Raw genomic sequence first — 21,912 nt, forward strand, 5'->3', positions numbered from 1 at the left:
CGCGTGACCATACCAACACTACGTTACACCTAGCGCAAGATGTAGATGCGACAATGTTGGATTGTGTTTTGCATGTGGACAATCCGAACCGGACAATTCTCACCCCCCAACGCTTCCCTCCCCGATGTGGACACAATTCAATCGATGCATTCACCCGCCCTGAGGAACATCGTGCTCAGTCTGTCCGTCCAGTCTAGAGGGAAAATATCTACCCATCGTAGGAGGCCTTTCGAATGCAGGCAAAATAATTTGTGACGAACGGAAATCTTCTCATTGCTTTGCGGAACCGTCTAAATGACTTCCGTGACGCTATTTACGGTGATTGTGACTTTATGAACGTGCACACGGTGCCATTGGCACTGCATTGTACACACGATTGGTACGTGTCGTGTGAGGAAAGAATCGAATTAATTTGTAAAAAACCGGTGTTCCGATAATTGTGCAATTATAAAACATGCTCAGCAAAAATATTGCCCACACAAATTCGATAAGGCAAATGCCGTTTAGTGCTAACAAATATGCCACTCCTTTAGCCACAACATATAATCAGAAGCAATAACCCATACGCTTATCAGAGTTTAAAGCTTAGCTCACACACGCGCTCACGACCTTGAAAGGAAACATTTGCATGTTTATGTCATTAAGTTACTTATTTTGTCTGCAAACTTGGAAACCCTCGCAAACAAATTTTGTGACGCGTGCAGACATATTCCTTTTTTTTTTTGAATGTTGGAAATTTTCTAGCCAGCACCATCACATCCCCGTATGATGACTACGATGAGCCTCATAGATAATTGTGTTTTATTCACCCAAAACTCGATCTCGAAACTTTTTTTCTCGTTGAGAGGCATAATTTTACCTTCTGGTCCTATTTAGACCCCCTGCTAGACCTAGCCCGACTGCCCTGCTCCAACCCGTAACTTCGGCCTTGTTCATGCTCGGTAACTTTTTCTACTGGTAACGGTTTTGTGGGAGGCCCAACGTGGTCCGATCGTGAGGATCGGTGGAAATCCGGTGGTATCGGATGTCCGAAGGCTCTCTGAAAGGTACTGTTGGATGAGCTGTATTAGCTGACCAGCTCGATAGGAATAGAAGGGTGATGTTTAGTGTGGGGTGTTGTTAATGTTCGGTAAAAAGTGGAAAATTCCATGACGTCCATAGGAGCTCGCCATGGTATAATTCTGCAAAGGACCGAAACCATCACTACTTCGGGCACGAAAATTCAGCTCAACCTCCCTGGAACTGCTCGGTAAATTGGAATGGAACATGAATAGGATTTTATTTCAATTAAACTTTTAGCGTGGCTGAACGCCCTATTTTGATTGACCGAGAAAGACAAATAGTCTGTGACATAAGCATTAATGTATCAAAAACGTCGCGGAAATTAACGAGGAGTTCGCTGTGGCCGAAGCCAAAGTATTGACTAACATGGTTTTTAAAAGTTCTAAATTTAAAAGCAATAAATGACCCTGCCAAACACATGCTGTATGGCCTGTTTCGTTTCCCACTCGCTAATGGCGTCGGCAAAACGTGCCATTACTTTGTGTTTACCAGGTGCTTTTTTTTTCTTTCGCTCCTTTGGAATCGCTTGCTGTGACACTTTTTTCCAGCACACCACACAAATTCCCACACCCACGATCGATTCCCTTTTGCGGAGGTTTTTCGCTTCCACCGTACAGTGGAATGCGCAGAAAGGTGTTGCTTGGTTGCTTGTTTGCTGTTGTAAGTACATGGGAGTTTGCTCGTTCGCTAGTAGTGGTTTGATAATAAGGCCGAAACTGTTTTATTAGGATCCCTCCCGGTTCTTGGTGCAGTAGGACACAAACCACAAACATATGTGGGTAGTTGGCGTAGGAGATTACTGTGCGTATGAGAGGCTCTGTAAATAATTAGCGGAGTACTCGCACGCGGCCAGGGCATCATCATTAATTTATCACCGGAATTAGTAGTACACCCTCGGCACAGGCACGGGCAGATCCTTCTCCTTTCCTGCGTCCCCGCCTTCTTATTCCTTTTCCATTTACCTCCTGCGGACCGTTCTGCATTCCACCACACATTCTTCATCTCCTTCGCTCGACCGTACCGTTGTGCAAGCCCTTGCACTGTTCTGTTCCCTTCTACCGAGCGCCCTTTTTCCGACGCTTGGCATCCTTTTCGTGCGCGCATTCGACGACGATCGATGCATTCGTCCCAACTGTCCCTTTCCTTGCTTCCCCTTTTCTTCCACACAGCTGACGGACGACGACGACGACGACGAATTGACGGGGCGCAACGTCTGGTTCGGAATCATATGGTGTGTGCGAACGTCTAGTCACCGCCACCATCCTGCCGTTTTTCTTCACTCACCCACCCAACCCACGACCCGTGCGTGGCTGCACGGTGGGACGTAGTTTCCGTTTCCGTTTTGTGCTGGCCTTCTTGCCCTTTCCAACGACGCGCGAAAGCGAATCGGTCGCTGCGGCACCGTGCAACGCGAAAGGGGGTTGGTTTACGTTCGGCTAAGGGATGCATGCTGGGAGGTGTTTTCGCTTTTCACGATGGCACTCACCACTCACCATCGCGCAACAAGCGCGCACGGCGTTCACACTATGGGACGAACGTTCAGCAAGGGATGGCCAAATGGAATGCGATTAGAATTTTGAATCATTTTTAACGTTGAATTGAAAATTTTTCTTTCTCATTTAGTGAAAAATGGTCGGTTCTAAATTCTTTCAATCTTCATGCTGCACTCATCGAATCGCAACTTCATATTTTATAAGTTTTTATGTGTTTCAGATGGGTCCATGGCACCTTGCTCTTGAATTACAACAATTATATAACAGAGTACTGTTCTCTGATTTCCACTTGTGCTGTTTCCTCAATATTATCTTCTCCGTTTTGTATTTTTTTTTGTTATCTTCACCATTATTCCATACTTAATCCACTTAGTTGGTTATAAAGTTCTTATATTTTACAATTTTTAACTTGTGCAATGCGCTGTAATACGATATATTTTTTCGAAAGTGTTTTTACAAAACCTTAAGTGTGTTATAAAACAAAATTATAGCACTTCAATGCTATTGACGTAAAATCGATTTCTATGGACGTAAGAACTTTTTCTATCTGCAAATAATATATTTTTCCATGAATCTGTTTTACAATAATTTAAGAAAAATATTCTTTTCGAAAAAGTCGAACCTACTGTTCAACAATCGCTCTCCGAGTTCGTCGTGCTGTCGCGACGGCCGAGTTACCCTGTTCGGAATTCACCACCACACAGACGAAGCATTCACACACAGCCCCCTCGAAACGGCATTGCACAATCTTCGTCTGGTGCGTGATTGCACTTCCCCTTCTTACAGCGATTGCACGGTCTCCGGTATTGTTTGTGGCACCCGTGCCGGTGTCCAACCCAGTCCAGTGGAGGGGAGTGCTTCGGGAAAAACCAACCCTCGGCAGAAATAGGGGAAAATCGGCAGAAGTGCATTTCGAACAATTTCGCTTTCGCACCGCAAGGGGTGTAGAGCACTCACGAGAGCGAGAGTGCGTCCAATTGGATGTTGGTGTAGGTTTAGCCGCGTTTTGCGTGGACCGAGCGCTTCTCCTCTGTTTCCTACCACCGCGAGATCTCGGCCCGCTGATGGTGATGGTGGTGGTGGTGGTGCGCACGATCGCCGTCGCGCTGCGTTCGGTACGGTCGGATTTTAGGGGTAGGTACTCCGCATATGAACGGGGTACCCTCCGGCAAAGGGAAAAAGCAGAAAAGCGTAGAGGAAGGTCGGAACCGCTTCGAAGCGCTATGAATTTTTCGGATCGGAATGGAACCCACGTTCATTTCAATTCAAGAACGGGTCGCGTGAGTACGCGTTTTGTTTTATCGTTCCCGTCGACGTCGCCGTCGTCGTCGTCGCGTTCGCTGTCACCGCGTAACCGTTGTTGCGTCGAAGAGAGCAACGTTTTTGCAAAAGGTGCCCGCTGCACTTGCTGCCACACAACACACGCGACAGCCGAGTGGGATAAGTGCAACCGAGAAGTTTTGCCGACGAGCAGCTCAGTAAGCCCGTACAGTGGAGTGCAGGTTTAGCGCCTCTGTTTTAGTGAAATTGTAATAAAATTGTGCTTGGCAAACAAAACAAAACGGTGCGCCACACTTTGTGCAAAAAAAATATTGGAAAAAGTTCACCAATCTCCAGTGCCGCAAGAAACGTAAAACACACACGCACGCCCCAAAACAAGAAAAAGAAAAACACCCAGTAGGCCGTGGAAAAAAAGACCACTAAACCGCGACTGGGAAATTCTAACCTACACGACACGGCAGTTCCGGGAGAGGAAATTGAGTGTTTTAGTTGCTTGGCGTTTCTTGGTTGTTTGCTTTCCCGGTCCGTTCGTACGCACACCACAAACGGGCGCGCACTGGTGAAAAATTCCAACCCCGTATCGTGTCCGTGTGCGAAGTTCGCGGGTGGCAAAAAAAAAGCCGGCAACAATTTTCCCGAATTTCCCGGCACATCGACCAAACCAAGTGCCGCCCAGCTGTTTCGTTCGTGGCCGTCAATCGGGCAGCGGGTTGTTGTGGGCAAAAAAAGTGAGAGTGAAAATTTGTGGCCCACAGCGCGGCGTGGCGTTTCTTTCATGTGCCGTACGGTAGCAAATGTTCTGGCCGGCTGCTGAACCAGCGGTAAAGACCTTCAAGCATTGGCCGCGAGCAGACCGACATGAGATGGTGTGAAGCAACATGCTAAAGATCAATCGAATCGGCTGGTGGGTGACCGAAGTGACCAAGCGTGAGCGGGGAAGTTGGTCGGCCACGGTGATGTAAATCGTCAGCATACCTTCCTTACCACCTGAAACAAACTCATCTACCTCACAAGAACACAACAACAACACATCTATAGTGCAAAGTTAGTGCAAATTGTATAGCAAAAGTGCGATCGAGTCGAGCGCGGTCCCAACAAACATTTAGCTGAGTTTCGTTACGTTTCTAGTTGACGTTGTAACAGTGTTTATACCCCCTACGAGTCAGTTGTGGTGGAGTCTCGTTACTAGCAGTACAGTGTCAAAGAATTCTTCTGTTTGTGGTTAGAAACATGCGCCACCACGCCGTATCTGAAATCCCGTTCCTGTGCAAGCTAACACTTTCGAAATGATGGAGCCAAGTAACGAGCCAAGTAGTCGTCCTGTCAGGATCTCCAGTTAGGAGGAGTCTTTAGCTAAACAATCTCTCGTACAAATCGAGTGACAGTAGCGCGGTGACGCAGTCAGATGCACTTGACTGTGTAGTAAATATGTGTAACGATCGCACTAAAGATCGCGTCTGATGGATTGAACAGTAGATCGAAAAGTTTGTGTTAGTTTGTGACAGTTTTCGGTTCTTTTATGTTTGCACAGAGTATATTCTTTATCGCCCGTTCAGTTTATGTACGTAATCGGGTTTGTGTGTGTGCGCGTGTTAGTGTTGCGATGAAGATAGTTCGAATTGTTTAGATGTTACGGAAGGCGACAGTACTTCCCAGTGCGAAGTAATCCACGACGCGTCCCCGAAAGTGTAGCAAATGGGTGGACAGTTGTTAGTTTGGAAGTTAGCGTTGAACTTGTAGTGCAAATGTTTAGCAAAGATAGTACATTGTGTTGCTCCTGTTGTTCAGTGTGTCATAGTAGAGTACATCAGCAGACTTAGAAAGGATACCACTGTGAAAGTGGATAAGATATAGAAAAATTGCTTATTCTTAGTCCCCATCCCACACACACGCATATAGACGGTTTAAACGATGATGATGTTACAGCATCTACCGCCGTCTCATACGTTCGTCGGCAGTTCGGCCGGTTCGACGACGAGTGCCACAGCATCTCCATCACCTCCGGCACCTTCAGACACACCGACACCTCCACCGACTGCCTCCTCACCGCCCTCACCTGTCATCGATGCGGAACAACCCGACAGCAGGGACGCTCCGGAACAGTCGCGAATTATCATACGCCATCATCAACCGCGACCAGGAACTCCCCGTTCCCAATCACCTCCTGCACTGGAGCGATCCAGCAACATGTCGGAGGATCATCGGGAAGAAGCTGTCGAAAAGGTAGCCACATCACACTCACCAAGACCCGCGAGAAATTCTCTCGACTACTCACAGACCCACGAGTCTCGAAGCCGATCCCGTTCAAGGTCCAGGTGTAGGTCCGCATCTCCCAGATCTGCTGCCGGGTCTCCGGCACCTTACAAGTCGGTGGATCGGTCCAAAACACCACCACCCGCACAGACAGTGCAGCCAGCGGAGCGGGTCAACGTTATCCGCTACATCAAGGAAGAACGTCCCAGTTCCATCATACGACGCAGCTCCGTAGCCGAAGAGATGGACACCGACCGGCGTCCGTCACATTTGGAGTCGACCGAGGAATCCCGACCGGAGTTGCATCGCCGTCGGCACTACAGCGCCGAAACGGGCAACGAAGCGGACGACGATGAAGAGGACGAACCACGGTCTGGTGACTACTACGCAGCCGCCACTAGACGCTCCAGCCCGTATCGACCCTATGCGCTGCATCGAACGATTTCCGAGCAACCCGCCGCCACGCCGTACGCTCATCAACGACTCTACCACAAGTCTGTCAGCGGCCATGTTCGATCGGGTCGCGATTCTAGCAGTCCGCGGCGCATGATCACCGATCAGGATGATTCCGATTACAGCGAACGTAGCCACGGTAGTGCGGTGGTTCGCTCGGGTGACGCTCCGCACGGCACGGAAGTGGTCCGGACGGAACCCGAAGAGACGGAACGATCCGAACGATTACGGTTGGCCCGACCCGATCGGTACACCATCCTGCCCAGGACGGAGCGGTACGAGGAGGAAGCGGAAGGTGACGCCGAGGAAGAGGAAGATGACGAGGAAGACGAAGAGTTGGAGGAGGAAGATCTGGACGCTCCACTGGATCTGTCGATGAAGATCAAGCGTCGCCACAGAAGTGGCTCCGTGACGGAAGATTCGGACGATTCGGCAGCCGAACATCACAGCCGTGGTCCCGAGAGTGCCGCGTACAAGAAGAGTCTAATGAAGCGATACCGTAAGTTTGCACACTATTACCCTTTAAACGCGGAATATTTAGCGAAAGGGAGTTTAAATTGCGAAAGTTGAACAGTTGCCGTTTTTAAGCGATTGTTTAGCATCGTGGGATAGAAGCTGGCGAAGTTAGCATTTAATGCGACAGAAAAATCCCTCAGCAAAGGGGTCAATATGGTCTAGTAGTTGTTGCTCTAGCAACATCCATTCGGCATTGCTAACCGTTTCGTCTCTGCATGGGAATTAGGTCATCCCGAAAAGAAAGAATAAAAGGTTTTTCCCTATAGGTGATCGATCCCTTCGGAATTTGCACCGGGAAAACAGAGCTCCTTTTAACTTCTTGAGCACAAACCCCGACAAGAACCTACCGGCCGACCTTGGCCGGTTTTGCACACATCTGAAGGATGAAGCCCTTTTGTGTGAACCGGTCCCCTGCGCCAAGCGGTGGAAGCTGCAGGGGCGTGGTGACGGTGGTGTGTTCGATCGAAGTCATCAAACTACCGTAACTGTTATAAACGGGTCAGCGCACCGAAAAAGGGGTTCCCATTTGCTTTATAATGGGCATTCTTTAGCCTTTAGTGGATACATTTTCTGCAGTGGGTTTTTTTGTTTGCTTGCCTGCTTCTTCTGTGCATAAATTGGCAGCAAGAGTTAGTCAGCAGGAGTTGGTTCCATTTCTTCCGATGCTTTAAAGAAAATCGAACTGATGAGAGTTACTCACAATGCCGGAAGGCAAACGAATGACGGAAGCAGCCAGAATATTTGTGTGCCTTAGAATTGTGTTGTTTTTTTCTCATTTCCGTCTCAGAAGTCGCGAATTCGTTTGGTGTTAACCGCGACGATCTAACGCTGCACTCAGAAGTGCACTTCAAACTATGTACAGTAACTCCTGGCCAAGAACGTGTGGAAGGAATTGCTAAAAAGTGCTTCAGAATTTTGGCCGAACCCTTTATATCTGGCTGTAACGATTTTCAACGTTTCTATGTAAAACATTGTTTGAAGTGCGTACTACAGTGCGCCGGAAACAGCTTAGACACTTTCATTGGAAACCACGAACAATGCGTACTTCTTGAGACATTTTTGCAGGAATATTTTAAACTGCAGAACATGATGGTCGTCCCGAGTTTTGAGATCTTCTAGAAGATGTGATTTTTAATTGATGTGATTATCGTCGTCTCCCGAACGGCGTCACCGGGATGAACCCAACATCTCCCGATTGACGTCAATACCTGGAGCATTCGAACGTGGAATGTGCGATCCCACTATATATCCCCTGAGGTTCCGTTCGTTTGGTTGTTTGTGCACCTTCTACTAGAACCAGTTTTCAGTTTAGATTTCACCATATTTTGGGAAGTCATTTGCATAAGACAGCCGCTCGTTTTAGGCAACTATTTCCGTGCTTCCCCTTTTTGTTTTGGTATAAACCTTAAGCGTCGATTCCTGTTTGTAAAGTCACAGCAACATAAAAACCAACTCGGGAGAGACGAAAACTATCTGGAAGATACTGCAGTACAAGGTGTTACCAGCGTTAGTTGATGTGCAGGAACGGTTCGACAGTTCAGCCAAGTCACCTAATGTAGGCCAGACTGGTGAGCGGTGGGCCGTTTCGCAACCATTGTATAACTTCCGCCACGAAAAATCAATACCGACGGAAACCGCATAACCCTTCAGTACAGAAGCTACGGCATCGCAAGCATCGTTCCGACAGGCGTCGGGGCACATTTTAACTTTGCCACAGCCTGCGGGCGAAAAGCGAACCGATGAAAAATCGATATTCATCAGGTTGCAAAAGGATGGTGCGGAAATAATACATAAGCAGACATGCTGTTACCGCTGAACACCGGAAGGCCCCCTGGGGGGAAATGCCACCATTTCGGCTCACTGTTTTGGGAAGTCACGGGCACACCCTTACAAATATTGCACATTAAAACTGGAAGTAGTTTCAACCGTGATCTTTCCCTTTCCCACTGACTACAAAACCCCTGCTCGGTTCGCGTAAAATGAAGGAGAAGTACGCAGTCAATAATGGGAGGTGAATGAAAATTTAGTATTAATAAAATAGTCGCATTAACCGACGCAAGGTTTGAAGGGAGCAGTATAAACACAGTATCTCCCAAAAACATGTGCTCTTGGCTAGTAAGCAACCGAAATCTGACCATCGCTACCAATATTGCGACCGAAACATGGGGAAAAATTGAAGATCAACTACAGACAATCACCCACGATCGTTACACAACGCATCACTCACACTCCTCCCGATACGTCATCCGGGATCGAGCGCTCGAACGAGTAGCAAAAACCGATCAAAATTCGATCATACCGATTGACGAACGTAGGAAAAAATTCAACACCCTCAGACACTGAGTAAAGTGGGTTTGGAACGCTTGCAGAACATTGACAGAATACGCACACACACACACACACACTGAAAGCAAGGGAAACACTTGCTCACCCCCCAAAGTTGATGCTGGGTGGTGCTATATTCCGGGAATTGCAGTAACACTGTCGGATCGGTTTCCAAGTCGCGTTTCCCGTTTGTCGAACAGGTTCCATTGGGGGCTTAGCGCAGGCGCATGTATTGGTACAATTCGCAAACCCTGCTCGGGTGGACGGTAGCAGTTGCGAAGGTGTAGAGATAAGCAACAACAACAACAACAAGAAGCAACAAAACCGCAACCCCCTACACCTTGTTTTTTTTTTCGCTCATCCCCTGCGCGACCGGATGTGCCGTGGTCTTGGTGTTGTTTGTGGTGGCACGGGTGTTGTGTTGACACACGTTTGACTGGGCTGGAGATGCAGGAAGAGTCCAATCGTTTCCAGCGCTTCCTCGTTCGCGTGTGTTAGTCCGCATTTGCATAGCCCGCGAAGAAGACGACGAAGAAAGGCATCCAGGAAAGAAAGTTGATCATGCGGTTCGCTCGCTCGCTCGCTCCGCTGCTCCAAGATCTTTTTCGCGCGGTGGCAATATCTCGCCGCGCAGTGAGATGATGATGAGATGTCCGCAGTTATGATGTTTGCCTCACGAGTCCGGTAGTGTCAGTGGGTAGTGTAAAAGACGCTGGCGCACCGTTTCGTAGGGGTGTGAAACGGTGTTAACGGCCCGAACGAGAAAGTGACCGAGAAGCGAAGGAACGTGAAGATTGTACTGTCGCTTCAAGTTCAAGGTCTTTTTCATTACGGATGCTCCGATGGTGCGCCGTGGCGAGATGTCGATCGCTATCTCTTCGGTCTCGCAATATCGGCGGCGCTATGACGTGTGTGTCCATAGTATCTAGAGATACGCCTATATGAACGTTGTTTTGAAACACTGAGTGTTGTGCTTAGTAAATTTAAAGTGAATTTTCCATCATTTCCTATTTTCTACATGGGTCACGATGAGGGCGATTGTTCGAGAACAACACATTCATAGGGGTGTATTTATTTAATCTTTGCTGCACTTTTCTTGTGACGGATGCTGCAACGGTTGCAGATTGTTTCAGCGACAATTTATGTATGTTGACGAGCGTCATGTTTCTTATTTACCATTAAATTCTTCATTCTATCTCTCGTCGAGATCGGCTCATCCCCACAGAGCCGATGCAGTTCTTGTGCAGGAATGGTTCTATTTTAATACACGTTATCTAATACGTGTTTGGTGGTTTTGCCTTGCTTGTAACTCAGCTTGATTTTCCTCGACACGCGGAACACATTTGCTTGAAAACCCCCACCAAAGAAACGAACGACAACTGACAAGTGAAAAGCAAAACCAAAGCACAACCAAAGAAAACCTCACACTTGTTCCGTTTCAATCGCTCATATGAGTTATGCCCCGCGATGTATGCAGCATTGTGTGCGGTTTTGCGTGTATTTCATCTGTTGGACATCCGACCGTACATTACCGAAAAACGAAAATAAAAAACAAACCTCGTACGGAAAGAAAAATGTTTTCTGCAATGTGCAAGGTCTAATCGCCCGCAAATGGTTAATGGGCGTTTTTGGGGGGTAGTTTTATTTTTTTTTATTATTTCTCGTTGGTTCTTGCCTTCCCGAGCTCATTAACTTAAACAACCAAAGTCAACCGGTGACCTCACTTTCGTTCTTCCTTATCGAAAGCGTGAGTGTTTTATATTTTGCCTCTCGCTTGCGTGCCTGTGCAGTGGCGAAAATTATTGGTTTTTACGATTTCAGCTGGTTGTGTGCATCGTTACGCTGTCGTTCTTTTTATTGGTTTGAATTACTTTTCTCGCTTTCTAACGCTGCTTGCTGCTGCTCTTGCATCTTTCGGGAGATGAATTTGTGTTCTCCCCAGGGAAACGGCTAGCAGATGAGGGACGATCATAATTCATACTGGGCGAAAGCGTCAGTGTGACATGCTGCGTAATAGTAATTGGTTGAAAAACGATCAACCATGCTCGTTGAGTGCGCTGCAAAAATTGGGTTAACTGTTTCTATGCACAGGTTTTAATCAATTGCGCATGGCACGTAACAGAAGCCGCTAAGGAAGGTCCTTTTTGGTAAGAGTTAGTACATTTCAGCAAAGCTATTATTTCGATTTCATTTTCATCCCTTCCATGCTGATAAATAATTAATAACTACACCATCCACTCCTCCGGGAGTCACTTGGAAGTGTTGCGATAGTGAGCACGCTGCTGTTTTATGTAAAATACCACCCATCGACCATGACCTACCTGACGCTTTTCTTCTTGTCCGACTTACGCTTTGCTGCTCATGCCTCGCTTGGGGCTTTTCTTACTTTCTCATCATCTGCCATCACCCATTTCTCCACCATTCTCTTCTCCCTGAGCATCGGTCCATTACTATTATGCTTTCGTTTCTTTCGGTTGTGCCTTCGGTTTCCCCTAAATGCGCGCGCGTTCCGCTTGGATTGATGGAGAGAAAAAAGGCCATTTCAGAAGAATGGCGAAGGCTCCCATGCAACGCCACCATGCCTCAGCGGTACGTGTTTAAAATCGCTAATCGGTACGGATTGGGCAAATTGAGTCAGTCCGGGGTGTATATCTCGCAACACGTACTTCCCCTGGTGGAACCGCCTAACCCAGCTCGGAACAAGTTAATTGAGCAAATTATTGTGAAGAAACGGGAGTTGGAACAATATCGGAAATATGTTTCCTTTAATATAAAATCTAAAACAACATTAATTTGTTAAACGTAAAGATCTTTAAAATTAAACATAGACTGTAGTTGAAAAATACCTAATGACAATGTTTGATCGGTACATGTAGATGAAAATTCTAGTTTCCTTTCGTCATCGTACCCCACACGCTTCCCTCCGTTTTGCAAATGGATGTGAGATAATTTCGTGAACGTGCCACTAGTCGAGATTTGGTTTTCGTGAAGGTTGGCCACAAAACGTTCGAACGTGTTTTTTACAATTAGGTTACACGGTGTGACCCTCAGCTTAGGTGAGGGTGGCGTTGGATATGAAAAACAACTTTGCCGGCTCAAGGTTTAAAGGGAAGCGACAAGCAAGGAAAAAACAGGCAGGAAGGTAGAACAACATCACACGTTGAGTGGGATGTTGAAGTATACGGGAAATTTATTTGTAAATACAAATAATAGCGCGTTAATGAAAACATATGCAGCAACAGTTGTTACAACGATTCTAAGAAATTGTAATATTTATGCTGTGTGGTCCTTTAATTCGTTTCACGCTATATTCCACCATCTTAACCACCGCTTTGAAGTTTATCGGGTCTTGAACAAGTATTAAATGTCATAAATGCTGCACCTAATAACTAATACTGTACAAGGTGTTCGAAAAAGTGTAATTTGAAGCTTCGTTTAAAACAGTTTCAAGTAAAATACCTAGTCTGTAAGGTAAGAAGTATTTTTTAAGTATCAAATCATAATCGAGAGCAACGTGCTGACTTTTTAATCATGCCAGTCTTTAACCTCCAACACAATTTTTCTTGGCACTTTTCCTTCACAAGGGTTGGTTGGGTTCAATCGCAAAATCAAACAAATTTTCATATGTGTTTGCCCAAATCTACCTCTTGTGCTACTAAAACACCCCCTCGTTGTCCGTTACAGCCCGCAATGCAAAGCACACAACTCGTCGCTAAAAAACATGTGTTAATTGTTTTCATTTCTTCCAACCCTCGTACTGAGGAATTGGGCGTACATGGTACCAGGGCGAATGAACTGCAAAATGTTCAGTCTCGCGCACCACTTGTCAGGAACAGGAACTTTACCGTTTTCCAAGAATTCTTAAACAAACGAGACGATACGAACGCGCAAGCTAAGGTAGCGAGAGGTAAACCCAAGGCAACCACATTAGCGACAGCAAACCCGCTTGGAAACTCCGGTTGACATTTAGGATCGTAATGATATCGTGGCATGAATTGCTAATGCGAAGATCGCGCGGAAAAGATCACCTCTGCCTGAGAATGCATTCCCTGATGCACTCAGCAGGCGCCACGCGGATCGGATAGAGAAAGTGCCGACATTTTTAAACCAAGCGCAATAATAAATGCGACGACTTCATTGGCTCCAGCTCGCGATCGACCCGTCGTACAGTAATGGCAACCACATACGAACGATCGCGCGCGCGCGCTCGCGCTCGACCCATGTGCTTATATAATGCGTCGCTTTAAAAAGCGTGCTAATAAAAACAATTCAGGACAAGGTTGTTTAACATTAAACACAAACAAATAATAACGCTTACTACTCGCACGATTATCCCCCGGCACACTTGGGATTGAGTGGAAGTGACTAACGTGCAATGCGTGTTAGCAGGCGTGCGGTTAAGCATTGTTCAATAGAATCTCACACATCAGACGGATGTTGCTGGATGCCATCATAATAAGATGACCGTTTTCCATCGAACTCGTCAGTCGCTGTCGTTGCCGTTGCTGGAATTCTTGACGTGCCGGTGCAAGCTACGGTAAACATTGAATTACTGCTCTTTTTGTTGACGATTAGCGTAAGAGATGGTGAACGCTACAGATGGTAAGTTCATATCCTCTAGAAACCTCTGCGCCAGTGAAAAATGATCATTAAATGTGTTAAATTGTGTGGAGTAAACTACAATTTTTATTTCGAATACCACTTTTGAAGAAAAACCCTCCTGTATGTATTCTCATCAGACGCTAACAAGATCGCGACATATCAAGAAAAAAATCTAACACTTTGTTGCCTCAAGTGTTGAGCGAAGTTCCTGCAAGTCATCATCCTCATCCGCATGCTACCCCTCCTCTACATAAATAGACCTCATTTTGTCACCGCGTGAGACTGGACAAATATTTTGCAATTGACCCATTTGCAGTACCATGGGGAATGACAGGATGGAAAATTTTTGGTCGTTCCCAGAAATCCCATGATGCTTTTCGTATGGTTGCCCGAATGTCTAAAACACCTTCCAAGCATATGTGTACATAAATGGCGTAATGCAGCACAGATCTGACGAGTAGAAGTTTTAATTATTGGAAATTTAGGACATCTTTTTTCCGGCACACCCGTTTCGTTTGTACAGTTGCGTTCTTAATACGTTATGGCCTTTTCCAGCGCAAAATTGAGGTGATCTGATTATGAAGGGCACGTGTGAATGATAAAATTGGGTTTATTCTCCACATCAAATCCGCGCAATCTGACACAACGCATTCAGCAACTGTTAAATGATTCTCAGAAGCTCTGTAAATTGTGCATGTACCACAGTTTCCTACTTATTCCAACTTTACGTTTTTTTTCTCTAGCAACTTTTCAAGGCTCACTAAGTCTTCAAGGCTTTGAGAACTTTTCTCGTCGGAGCCAACAACAAGAGAAAAAATAGCATAAAACAAGACTGCACAACTTTTAGGCCCTCGAATGTCGAGTTCCACAACAAACTTGGCATTAGCTGGGCCGATTTATCAACTCTTGCTTCGGGTTGGGTAAATCCTGCGAGATTTACCACGAATCAAGTTATTTTCCATTAACATGTGCGCGTTGCATAACACAAGCACACGGCGCACATACAAACACACCAGACCAACAACCAAACAAAAAATTGGAAGCTTTTCTTTGTATTTGCTACGCCTTTCCACGAATCCGACAAGGCCCGACCAAGACTTGCCCGTCCAACTTTTTCCAGACCGGAAATGTTTGTGCCGTAGCGCCCCGAAGTTGTTGACGTTCGGTAGAAAGTCAGGATAGCAGCGGATGATAGCAGACATGTAGCCGGCAACGATAGAAAAGGATGTTACAGCCGTAAGGGATGAAAGCTTTACCAACTCTTTCCATCAGCTCCACACCGGAAGGCACTGCTTGAGATCATAAATATTAAATACAACAATGAATGGTCTGCTGTCGGGAAAGGGTTTCGGGAATGGGACACACGAAGCGTTTACCCCCACCGGTGGCCCCACACATTGATGAAAATATTTCCACCATGATCAGGACATGTCCACCCGGGAGAGGAGATGTGCGAGATTACATGGTTCCGTGCTAAATTCGTTTCCGGTAATTGTTATCCTTGCTTGGCGTAATCTTGTTTCTCTAGGAGCGTTACGTCGGACTCCAAGGCGAAAGTCCTCGCAACGATTCCCACCGTTTGGATTTTATGGTATTTTTATGAGAATACAATTTTTATTATCGAAATACCAACTGCAATGATGTACGGTTGCTTATTTATCCTCTTTTTGGTCTGTTGTTCGCCGATACCCTTGTTGTTTGGTGTGTTAAACATCCTCTTACATTTCGAGACAATTACCCAAACAGAAGCTCCTTAAAGGACTCATTTTCCGCTTGCTTTATTGTTACAATTTTCTAAACATTCCAACCTTAACCTGAAAGCCTCTCTTTCGCTCTCTCTGCGCGACATTCAACCAAAACCGTTGCACAACGTTTACCATCTTTACATTAAAAGTAAACAGCGACAAGAATGCTGCTGAATTTCCCGCGATCGATAAGAAGTTTAATATTTTTATGACCCACTTCAGCCCGAAAGCTGGTGAACCCTGGTGAGTCATCCGGACAGATCCATACAACTGCAACACACGAAGCAACACGGGTGCAGTTTTTACGACCTTTCTCCCTGCTGCTACTGGCTTGGAAACGGATACCGGAGGTTTGTTTCCTGTTGGTCGTAAAATTTGTTCCAAACTCTCCGCTACAACAAAAGGGAATCAACGGTGGGTCGTGCACCGTATGGGAAAGTATGAAAAATGCGTAAAATTTGATAATTTATCACATTAAATGACGAATTTCCAGTGTGTGCTGGGGTACGGTTTACGAGTTCCAGTGTAACATTACCTGCTTTGCTGTAAGCCACCCCTTTAACAAACACACGGCATCGACGGCACACGACGCTGTTGGAGCATTTGATTACGCAGTCACCCTGTCGTATAAGGCTCGAATCGATCAGTAACGGAAGCGAACGAAAAAAACCAACTCCAATCCAAGCCGGGCCAACGTTTGCCACTCCATATAAAGCAGAATTTCTTTAAATGCGCCATAATTTTCTCGCGTTCCGCGCAATCGACCGTTTGCACTCGGTAGGCCCTTATGATCACAAAGAACCGTGCCGCAATCCGTTTCGCGCCACCCAATACGTGCAATAGTTTCTGAACTCTTTAAAGTTCGCCCCTAAGCTTCTAATGATCACATCGGATTGGTTATATCGGTTACAACCACTGCGAGCTACGAGTTGAGCAAATTCTTGGGAGGCTCATCCCACACATTTTGTCCAATGCTCAACACATCTCCAGGTGATAAACAATCAATCTCGTGCTGGATGCTCGACTTTTCTTAAGAAGGTTTTAAATTCCCACCACCCATTACCCACACGTATCCTTCCGGCTGCTCGTTTCTGTTTTTGCGTAAGCCGCTCACAACCCAACCAACCCGCATCCACGCCCTTTGGGGTTTTCCCTCCGGTGGACGTTGCGCAAAACCCTTCGATGAATGATGGAAATTCTCCTTCTCTCGACGACTCGCTATCATTCATACCACCCCACCCGACGGTACCATCACTCCTTGTGCGTTTTTATCGCACATCATCCCTTCCCACGGCTCGCCCTCACCGTGCCCCTGAGGTGGGGATCCAACCGCGGGGCGAATAATCATTTCAGAAGCGGAAATTTGCATCATTCATTCAAACTGTCGCAATGGTTTGGGGCCGTCCACTACTAGCGCTCGGAACCGGTTGCGCGGCGTTGTTTTGTGTCTGTGGCCCGTTCAGTCCGGTTTACCGGACTCGGTGGCCCACGGGTTTAACGAACGGTTTTACCGTGCTCGGGCGTAGCGTTGGAGGGTGGAAAAAAGGGGTTGATATGTTTTATGCTTCTTTTTTTTCTTCCCCTCCACTCGACCAGGAGAGAACTTCACGCGGAATCAGCTCCAGTGCACGATCGAATGACACACGATCGGGCAATGAATGTTTGCCGATGCTCAGCTGTTTGACGGCAATGTCTGATGTATATGGGGAGTTTCGCTTTTATGGTTCGATTTTTTCTTGCTCGATTTACGAGCAGGAACCAGAACCGAGCAACTTTAATCTACAGCGATCACGCAATGATGACGTAAAATCGGAGATAGACCGTGCGTATATCCACAATGTTGTCGCTTTTATGTCTAGTGCTTGCCTGGCGTTGGCACTGTTCTGTTACTGTGCATCATAATATACTGCTATGCTGTAGAAATTTGATTTGTCGAGCAGCAAACCATTTTATATCTATTTTCATTTTTATTCTCATGATTATTTAAAAAAAGTAAAATATCATCCGCTGTTTCATAAAACTCTTGTATTCACCTAAGGGCAGGTGCAACGGTAACCCTTATCCAGCCAGTGTCATTAGGGTTTCCCGTCCGATCGTGCCTGGTGAATAGTTCACGTTCACACTGCAACGCGGGAACCGGAAAAGTAGCGCGTAATCGTTTCGCAACATCCGCCGAATTCGGCTCCCTAAGTAGGTGAAGTGACCGCACCGTCTCTTTTCGTGTGTTTTTTTGTTTTGTCTTTTTTTTGGCAACTCACTGCCCCACTGCACTTGCTGTCCGTCCAACAAACCGTTCCACCCTTTTCCCCACCACGGGTCACGTTTTTTGAATGAAACAACAGGTGAGAGGGATTGGAAATGCAATAGTAACAACAACAACAAAAAAAAACAGCGCCCCCAACACAAAACCAAACAGCGTGAGACCATCGTGAGTCATTGATGAAATACAAACAGACACACAAATACGATGGAGAATCTCACAGTAGTACCGGCGTTGCATAATTTCCGTCCCGATTTCCTTTGCCAACGTCGAAAGCATACGCGGCGCACAGTACTAATTCGAGAAATTCCGCAACATTTACAGTCAACCAGCAGTAACTAAAAAAAAATAAACAGAAAGAGAAAGACAGCAGGGGTAGTATTTTTATGAGACTTTATGGTTCATGTGGTTACCCTGTGACAATAGCAACTGTGGCCCGGCTGGGTGGGATGAGTTAAACGCTTCTCTGTTAATCCCACCATGGCAGGATCGTTTGCACAGCAGTAAGAACCTGCTTCCTATATTTATTTTTTTCTCTCAAAGAGGACGATTTAGTTTACAACGGTGGGGTTTAGTGATGAGCTGCTTGAAATATAATTATCTCCATCCACGCTAATTGTGGTGTAGTAAGCAGCAGCACGAGGGCGAGAGTAATTATTTCACTATTTTTGCCTTTTACCAATTACTGCTGCTACATCGTTGAAATTCCCCCCCTTTGGGCAGCCCATTGAGAAGGAAGCGCCGAAAGCATCCATCATAACCGAACTGCATACCAGAGACGCATTCGGATTAACATTCACACACATATACTCACCAAATCCCGCACATCGTAGATTCGCGATCGTCAATTGTTGGGGTGGGGTTTAGGGGTAGATAGGGGGTGGGAGAGGAAAAAGTACACAAAAACCCCCCAAAAACAGTACGGTGGTGGTAGCACGACGATGATGGCGAGTCAGCCATCCCCGATTTACCATCGGCATGCGTTTTGCACAAGGAACGCGAACCGCGAACCGAGGGGTGACAGCAGCGTGAGCGAAAGGGGTTGCAGCATCATCGCGCAGCTCTTTTCTGGGTCAATGCGGTTGTGGTGGAATTTGTAGCTACACGGTGCGCTCTCGCTCCCGCTCGTACGACGCTCTCGACTATTTGCACGATCACACGATCGCACTCCAAATTGACGGGTTGGATGAAGAGCTGGGGCTCGCTCCGAACCCGCCACGATTCGCACTGCGGCTCGCGGAAAGATGAGCGAGTAATTTAAATTTTAAAGTGTACATAATGGTCCCATCAATAGCAGGGGTGGGGGAGAAATAATGGAAGACAAAAGAGAAAATGAATGAAAGATTACTGTGCAAAATAGTGACCAAATTTAGTTGATTCTTTTTTTTTTGTTTTGCATTTTGGCGGAAGGTTGTTCAGAACAAGAGTAGATTATTTTATTTCTTTTGTTTCGCTTGGTACATCAATGTGGGTACGTTTCAACGCATCTTCAAATTTGTCTGTAGGTGTTTTGACACAGTCCGTTAACCGATGAAAGCGAAATTTGCTTTAATTTTCTGTTGCAGGGTTCGTCCTGTTCGTCTATCTAGTTAGATAATTTGATAATTTGGAATAAATTTAAATTGTTTTATGTTTTAGCTAGAGTCTCCATGTAAAGTTTCATATTTTTACACTATTACGAGTTGTTACAGTGTACTTCTTGATCTCGATCGTGCAAATAGAAAGTCGTTACTAAAAGACACGGAAAAATTACCTCATTATTAATGATACATCAAGAAGTAAGCGTTCTGGTAGAAGTAATCGAAACGGGGTTGCTTTCCGCCCTGCAGCGATCATCTTTACCTATTACACTCCCCACCATTTCAACCCTATCACCGGCAACCCCCCGATTACGTTACATACTGCAACAGGACGTGACGCAACGTGGCTTGATGAGCGATGTGTTTTCATTAGCAGAGATAAAATCTCCCAACCACCTCATTGGAAGCATAGAGACGAAGGCCGACACTAATTTGCGTCTATCCCCCCCTGTTTGGATACACGGACCGACTCGGTCGGTATGGTGGGTTGTTACACTCTTCAAACAACGCAATGCCAGGTTGGAGGTAAGGCTTGGAGGTGAGATGGCGGGATGTCAGCTGACTGGCAGGAAGAAAATGCCAATACTGTACTTTCCCATGAAATTATCAAGAATATTCGACTGCTGTACCGGAAGAGAGTGACTATTCTAAATAGCGCACAATGGGAGTGAATTAAATCCCACATGTAAGCGTTTCCTTACGTTGTTCACGTACTATCTATCCGGCTCTGGTCTCGATTCCAATGGTGCTGCATTGAAGCAGGAAATTCCATCTCAACCAACATCACATCCTTGGCACAGAAACGCCACGCGCAACAAACTTCCTCTAGCGCACCCCGGACATTGCGCCAGGAGAAGTCAACTGTTGCCGCAACAGTTGCACCCTGCCCGACTCCCTTTCCCCTGCTGCACGTCTTATGCATACAACTGCAAGATGTCAAGATAGATAGCGTCAAGACACACATGCCCGCGGTACGCTCGCGGTGTCTAGCGATGCAGTTAAGCAGTTTTGCTGACGTGCATGATACGTCTTGCGAATTCTCCCAGCCTACTGAGACGACGTATGCTGATCACACGGGCCGATGGAAGACGATGCAACTGAATGAAATAACAACCTCACGGCCGCAGTGCTTCTGTCTGAGTCGGAGACTCCTCGATTATGTCCGAGTGGACATTCGCGAATGGGTTCACGCGCTGGATTTCACTCCCAGTGCAAACCCTTTCACACCCTAATCGTACACCGTTGGCAAAAGGTCAGCTCCCGGGAGCGTTACGCTGCGATCGATGCATCGTAGAAGAGGGACTCTGTCGCGCTTATGGGGGGGGATTCTTTTTGGCATGAATTTCGCACACGCACACACGTGTGTAAAATGGTCTATAAATTGAGGTAAGTAGGACATGATGCATTTGTAGCAGCATTAAAAATAACATCCCCTCCGCGAATGCCATGTGTGTGCGCACATAGTGTATGCGCTTGCATTAGGGGGTGGGTTTATATCTTAAGGGGGGGGAGGGTTTCGTGCGCGTTCGTGCACTTCCGTGCGCAATATCCTACGCGATTGCATACCGCGCGGAGTTGTCGAGTGCGTTTTGTATACACAGGAAACTCGGTCGGAAATGCATTTATATGTGCATCGCCAACTACTCAACCGTAACACGCAGGCAAATCGTTCGACACACTAGCGCAACCTAAAGTGCGCCAAGAGGCAAATGAAATCGAGAGTTGTTTTTTGTATGGCAATTGAAAAAATAGATCCAATATGCTGTTTTTTTGTAATAATTCCAAAATTAAAAAGAGAGTTCCATCAACCAGGCGGAAGAAACTTTCTACTCGCGCGAGGTAATGTTCTAAATTTGTTGTTATGCGTGACACAACCCTCCCCGTCAATCGGTCATTTAGTTTGTCGCTAATTTAGCCAGTCTTTGTTTGTGCTGCAGACTTCGAGCATCGAATTGTCTGTTCTAGCGTTGAGACGGTGAGGCATTGTGAGGTTAGTTACACTTGCAACGAGAAGAACAAGCACTTGCAGGAGATGCAGGTTCGCAAACAGCTTGCTCGCCCACGCACTATCATGTGCATTGGAAGCCATTAACTAGCGCCATTCCGATCCGGGCATCGACTTCTACGAGCAGGGGAGGGCAGAATCATCCACGATTTACTGTGTTTTTTTTCTCTATTGCACTACCATCATCACAGCTGTCAAAGCGATGATGTGACAAAGTGTGACGTTTCTGGTGTGACCACCACAGCTTGCGAAGATACCAGGAAGTGCGCCGGGCAAATGGCGTCGGTGGACAGCGGAAGTGATAAACAATGAGAGCTCACAATCGTTCCGCTAACAC

At 46.4% G+C, this 21,912-nt stretch overlaps 1 protein-coding gene across 1 annotated transcript in view; it reads left to right on the forward strand.

Annotated features, from left to right (window-relative positions):
- Nucleotides 1-5,747: 5,747 nt before the first annotated feature.
- The window catches only part of LOC128301518 (ecdysone-induced protein 74EF), a 48,381-nt gene continuing 32,216 nt past the window's right edge, over nt 5,748-21,912 (forward strand). Inside the window, exon 1 of the mRNA XM_053038049.1 lies at nt 5,748-7,041. Within this exon, the coding sequence (XP_052894009.1) occupies nt 5,748-7,041 (1,294 nt within the window). The remainder of the gene's footprint in view (nt 7,042-21,912) is intronic.

The sequence above is a fragment of the Anopheles moucheti genome, chromosome 3 (assembly GCF_943734755.1).
Source record: "Anopheles moucheti chromosome 3, idAnoMoucSN_F20_07, whole genome shotgun sequence".
In the NCBI taxonomy this organism is placed as follows: domain Eukaryota; kingdom Metazoa; phylum Arthropoda; class Insecta; order Diptera; family Culicidae; genus Anopheles; species Anopheles moucheti.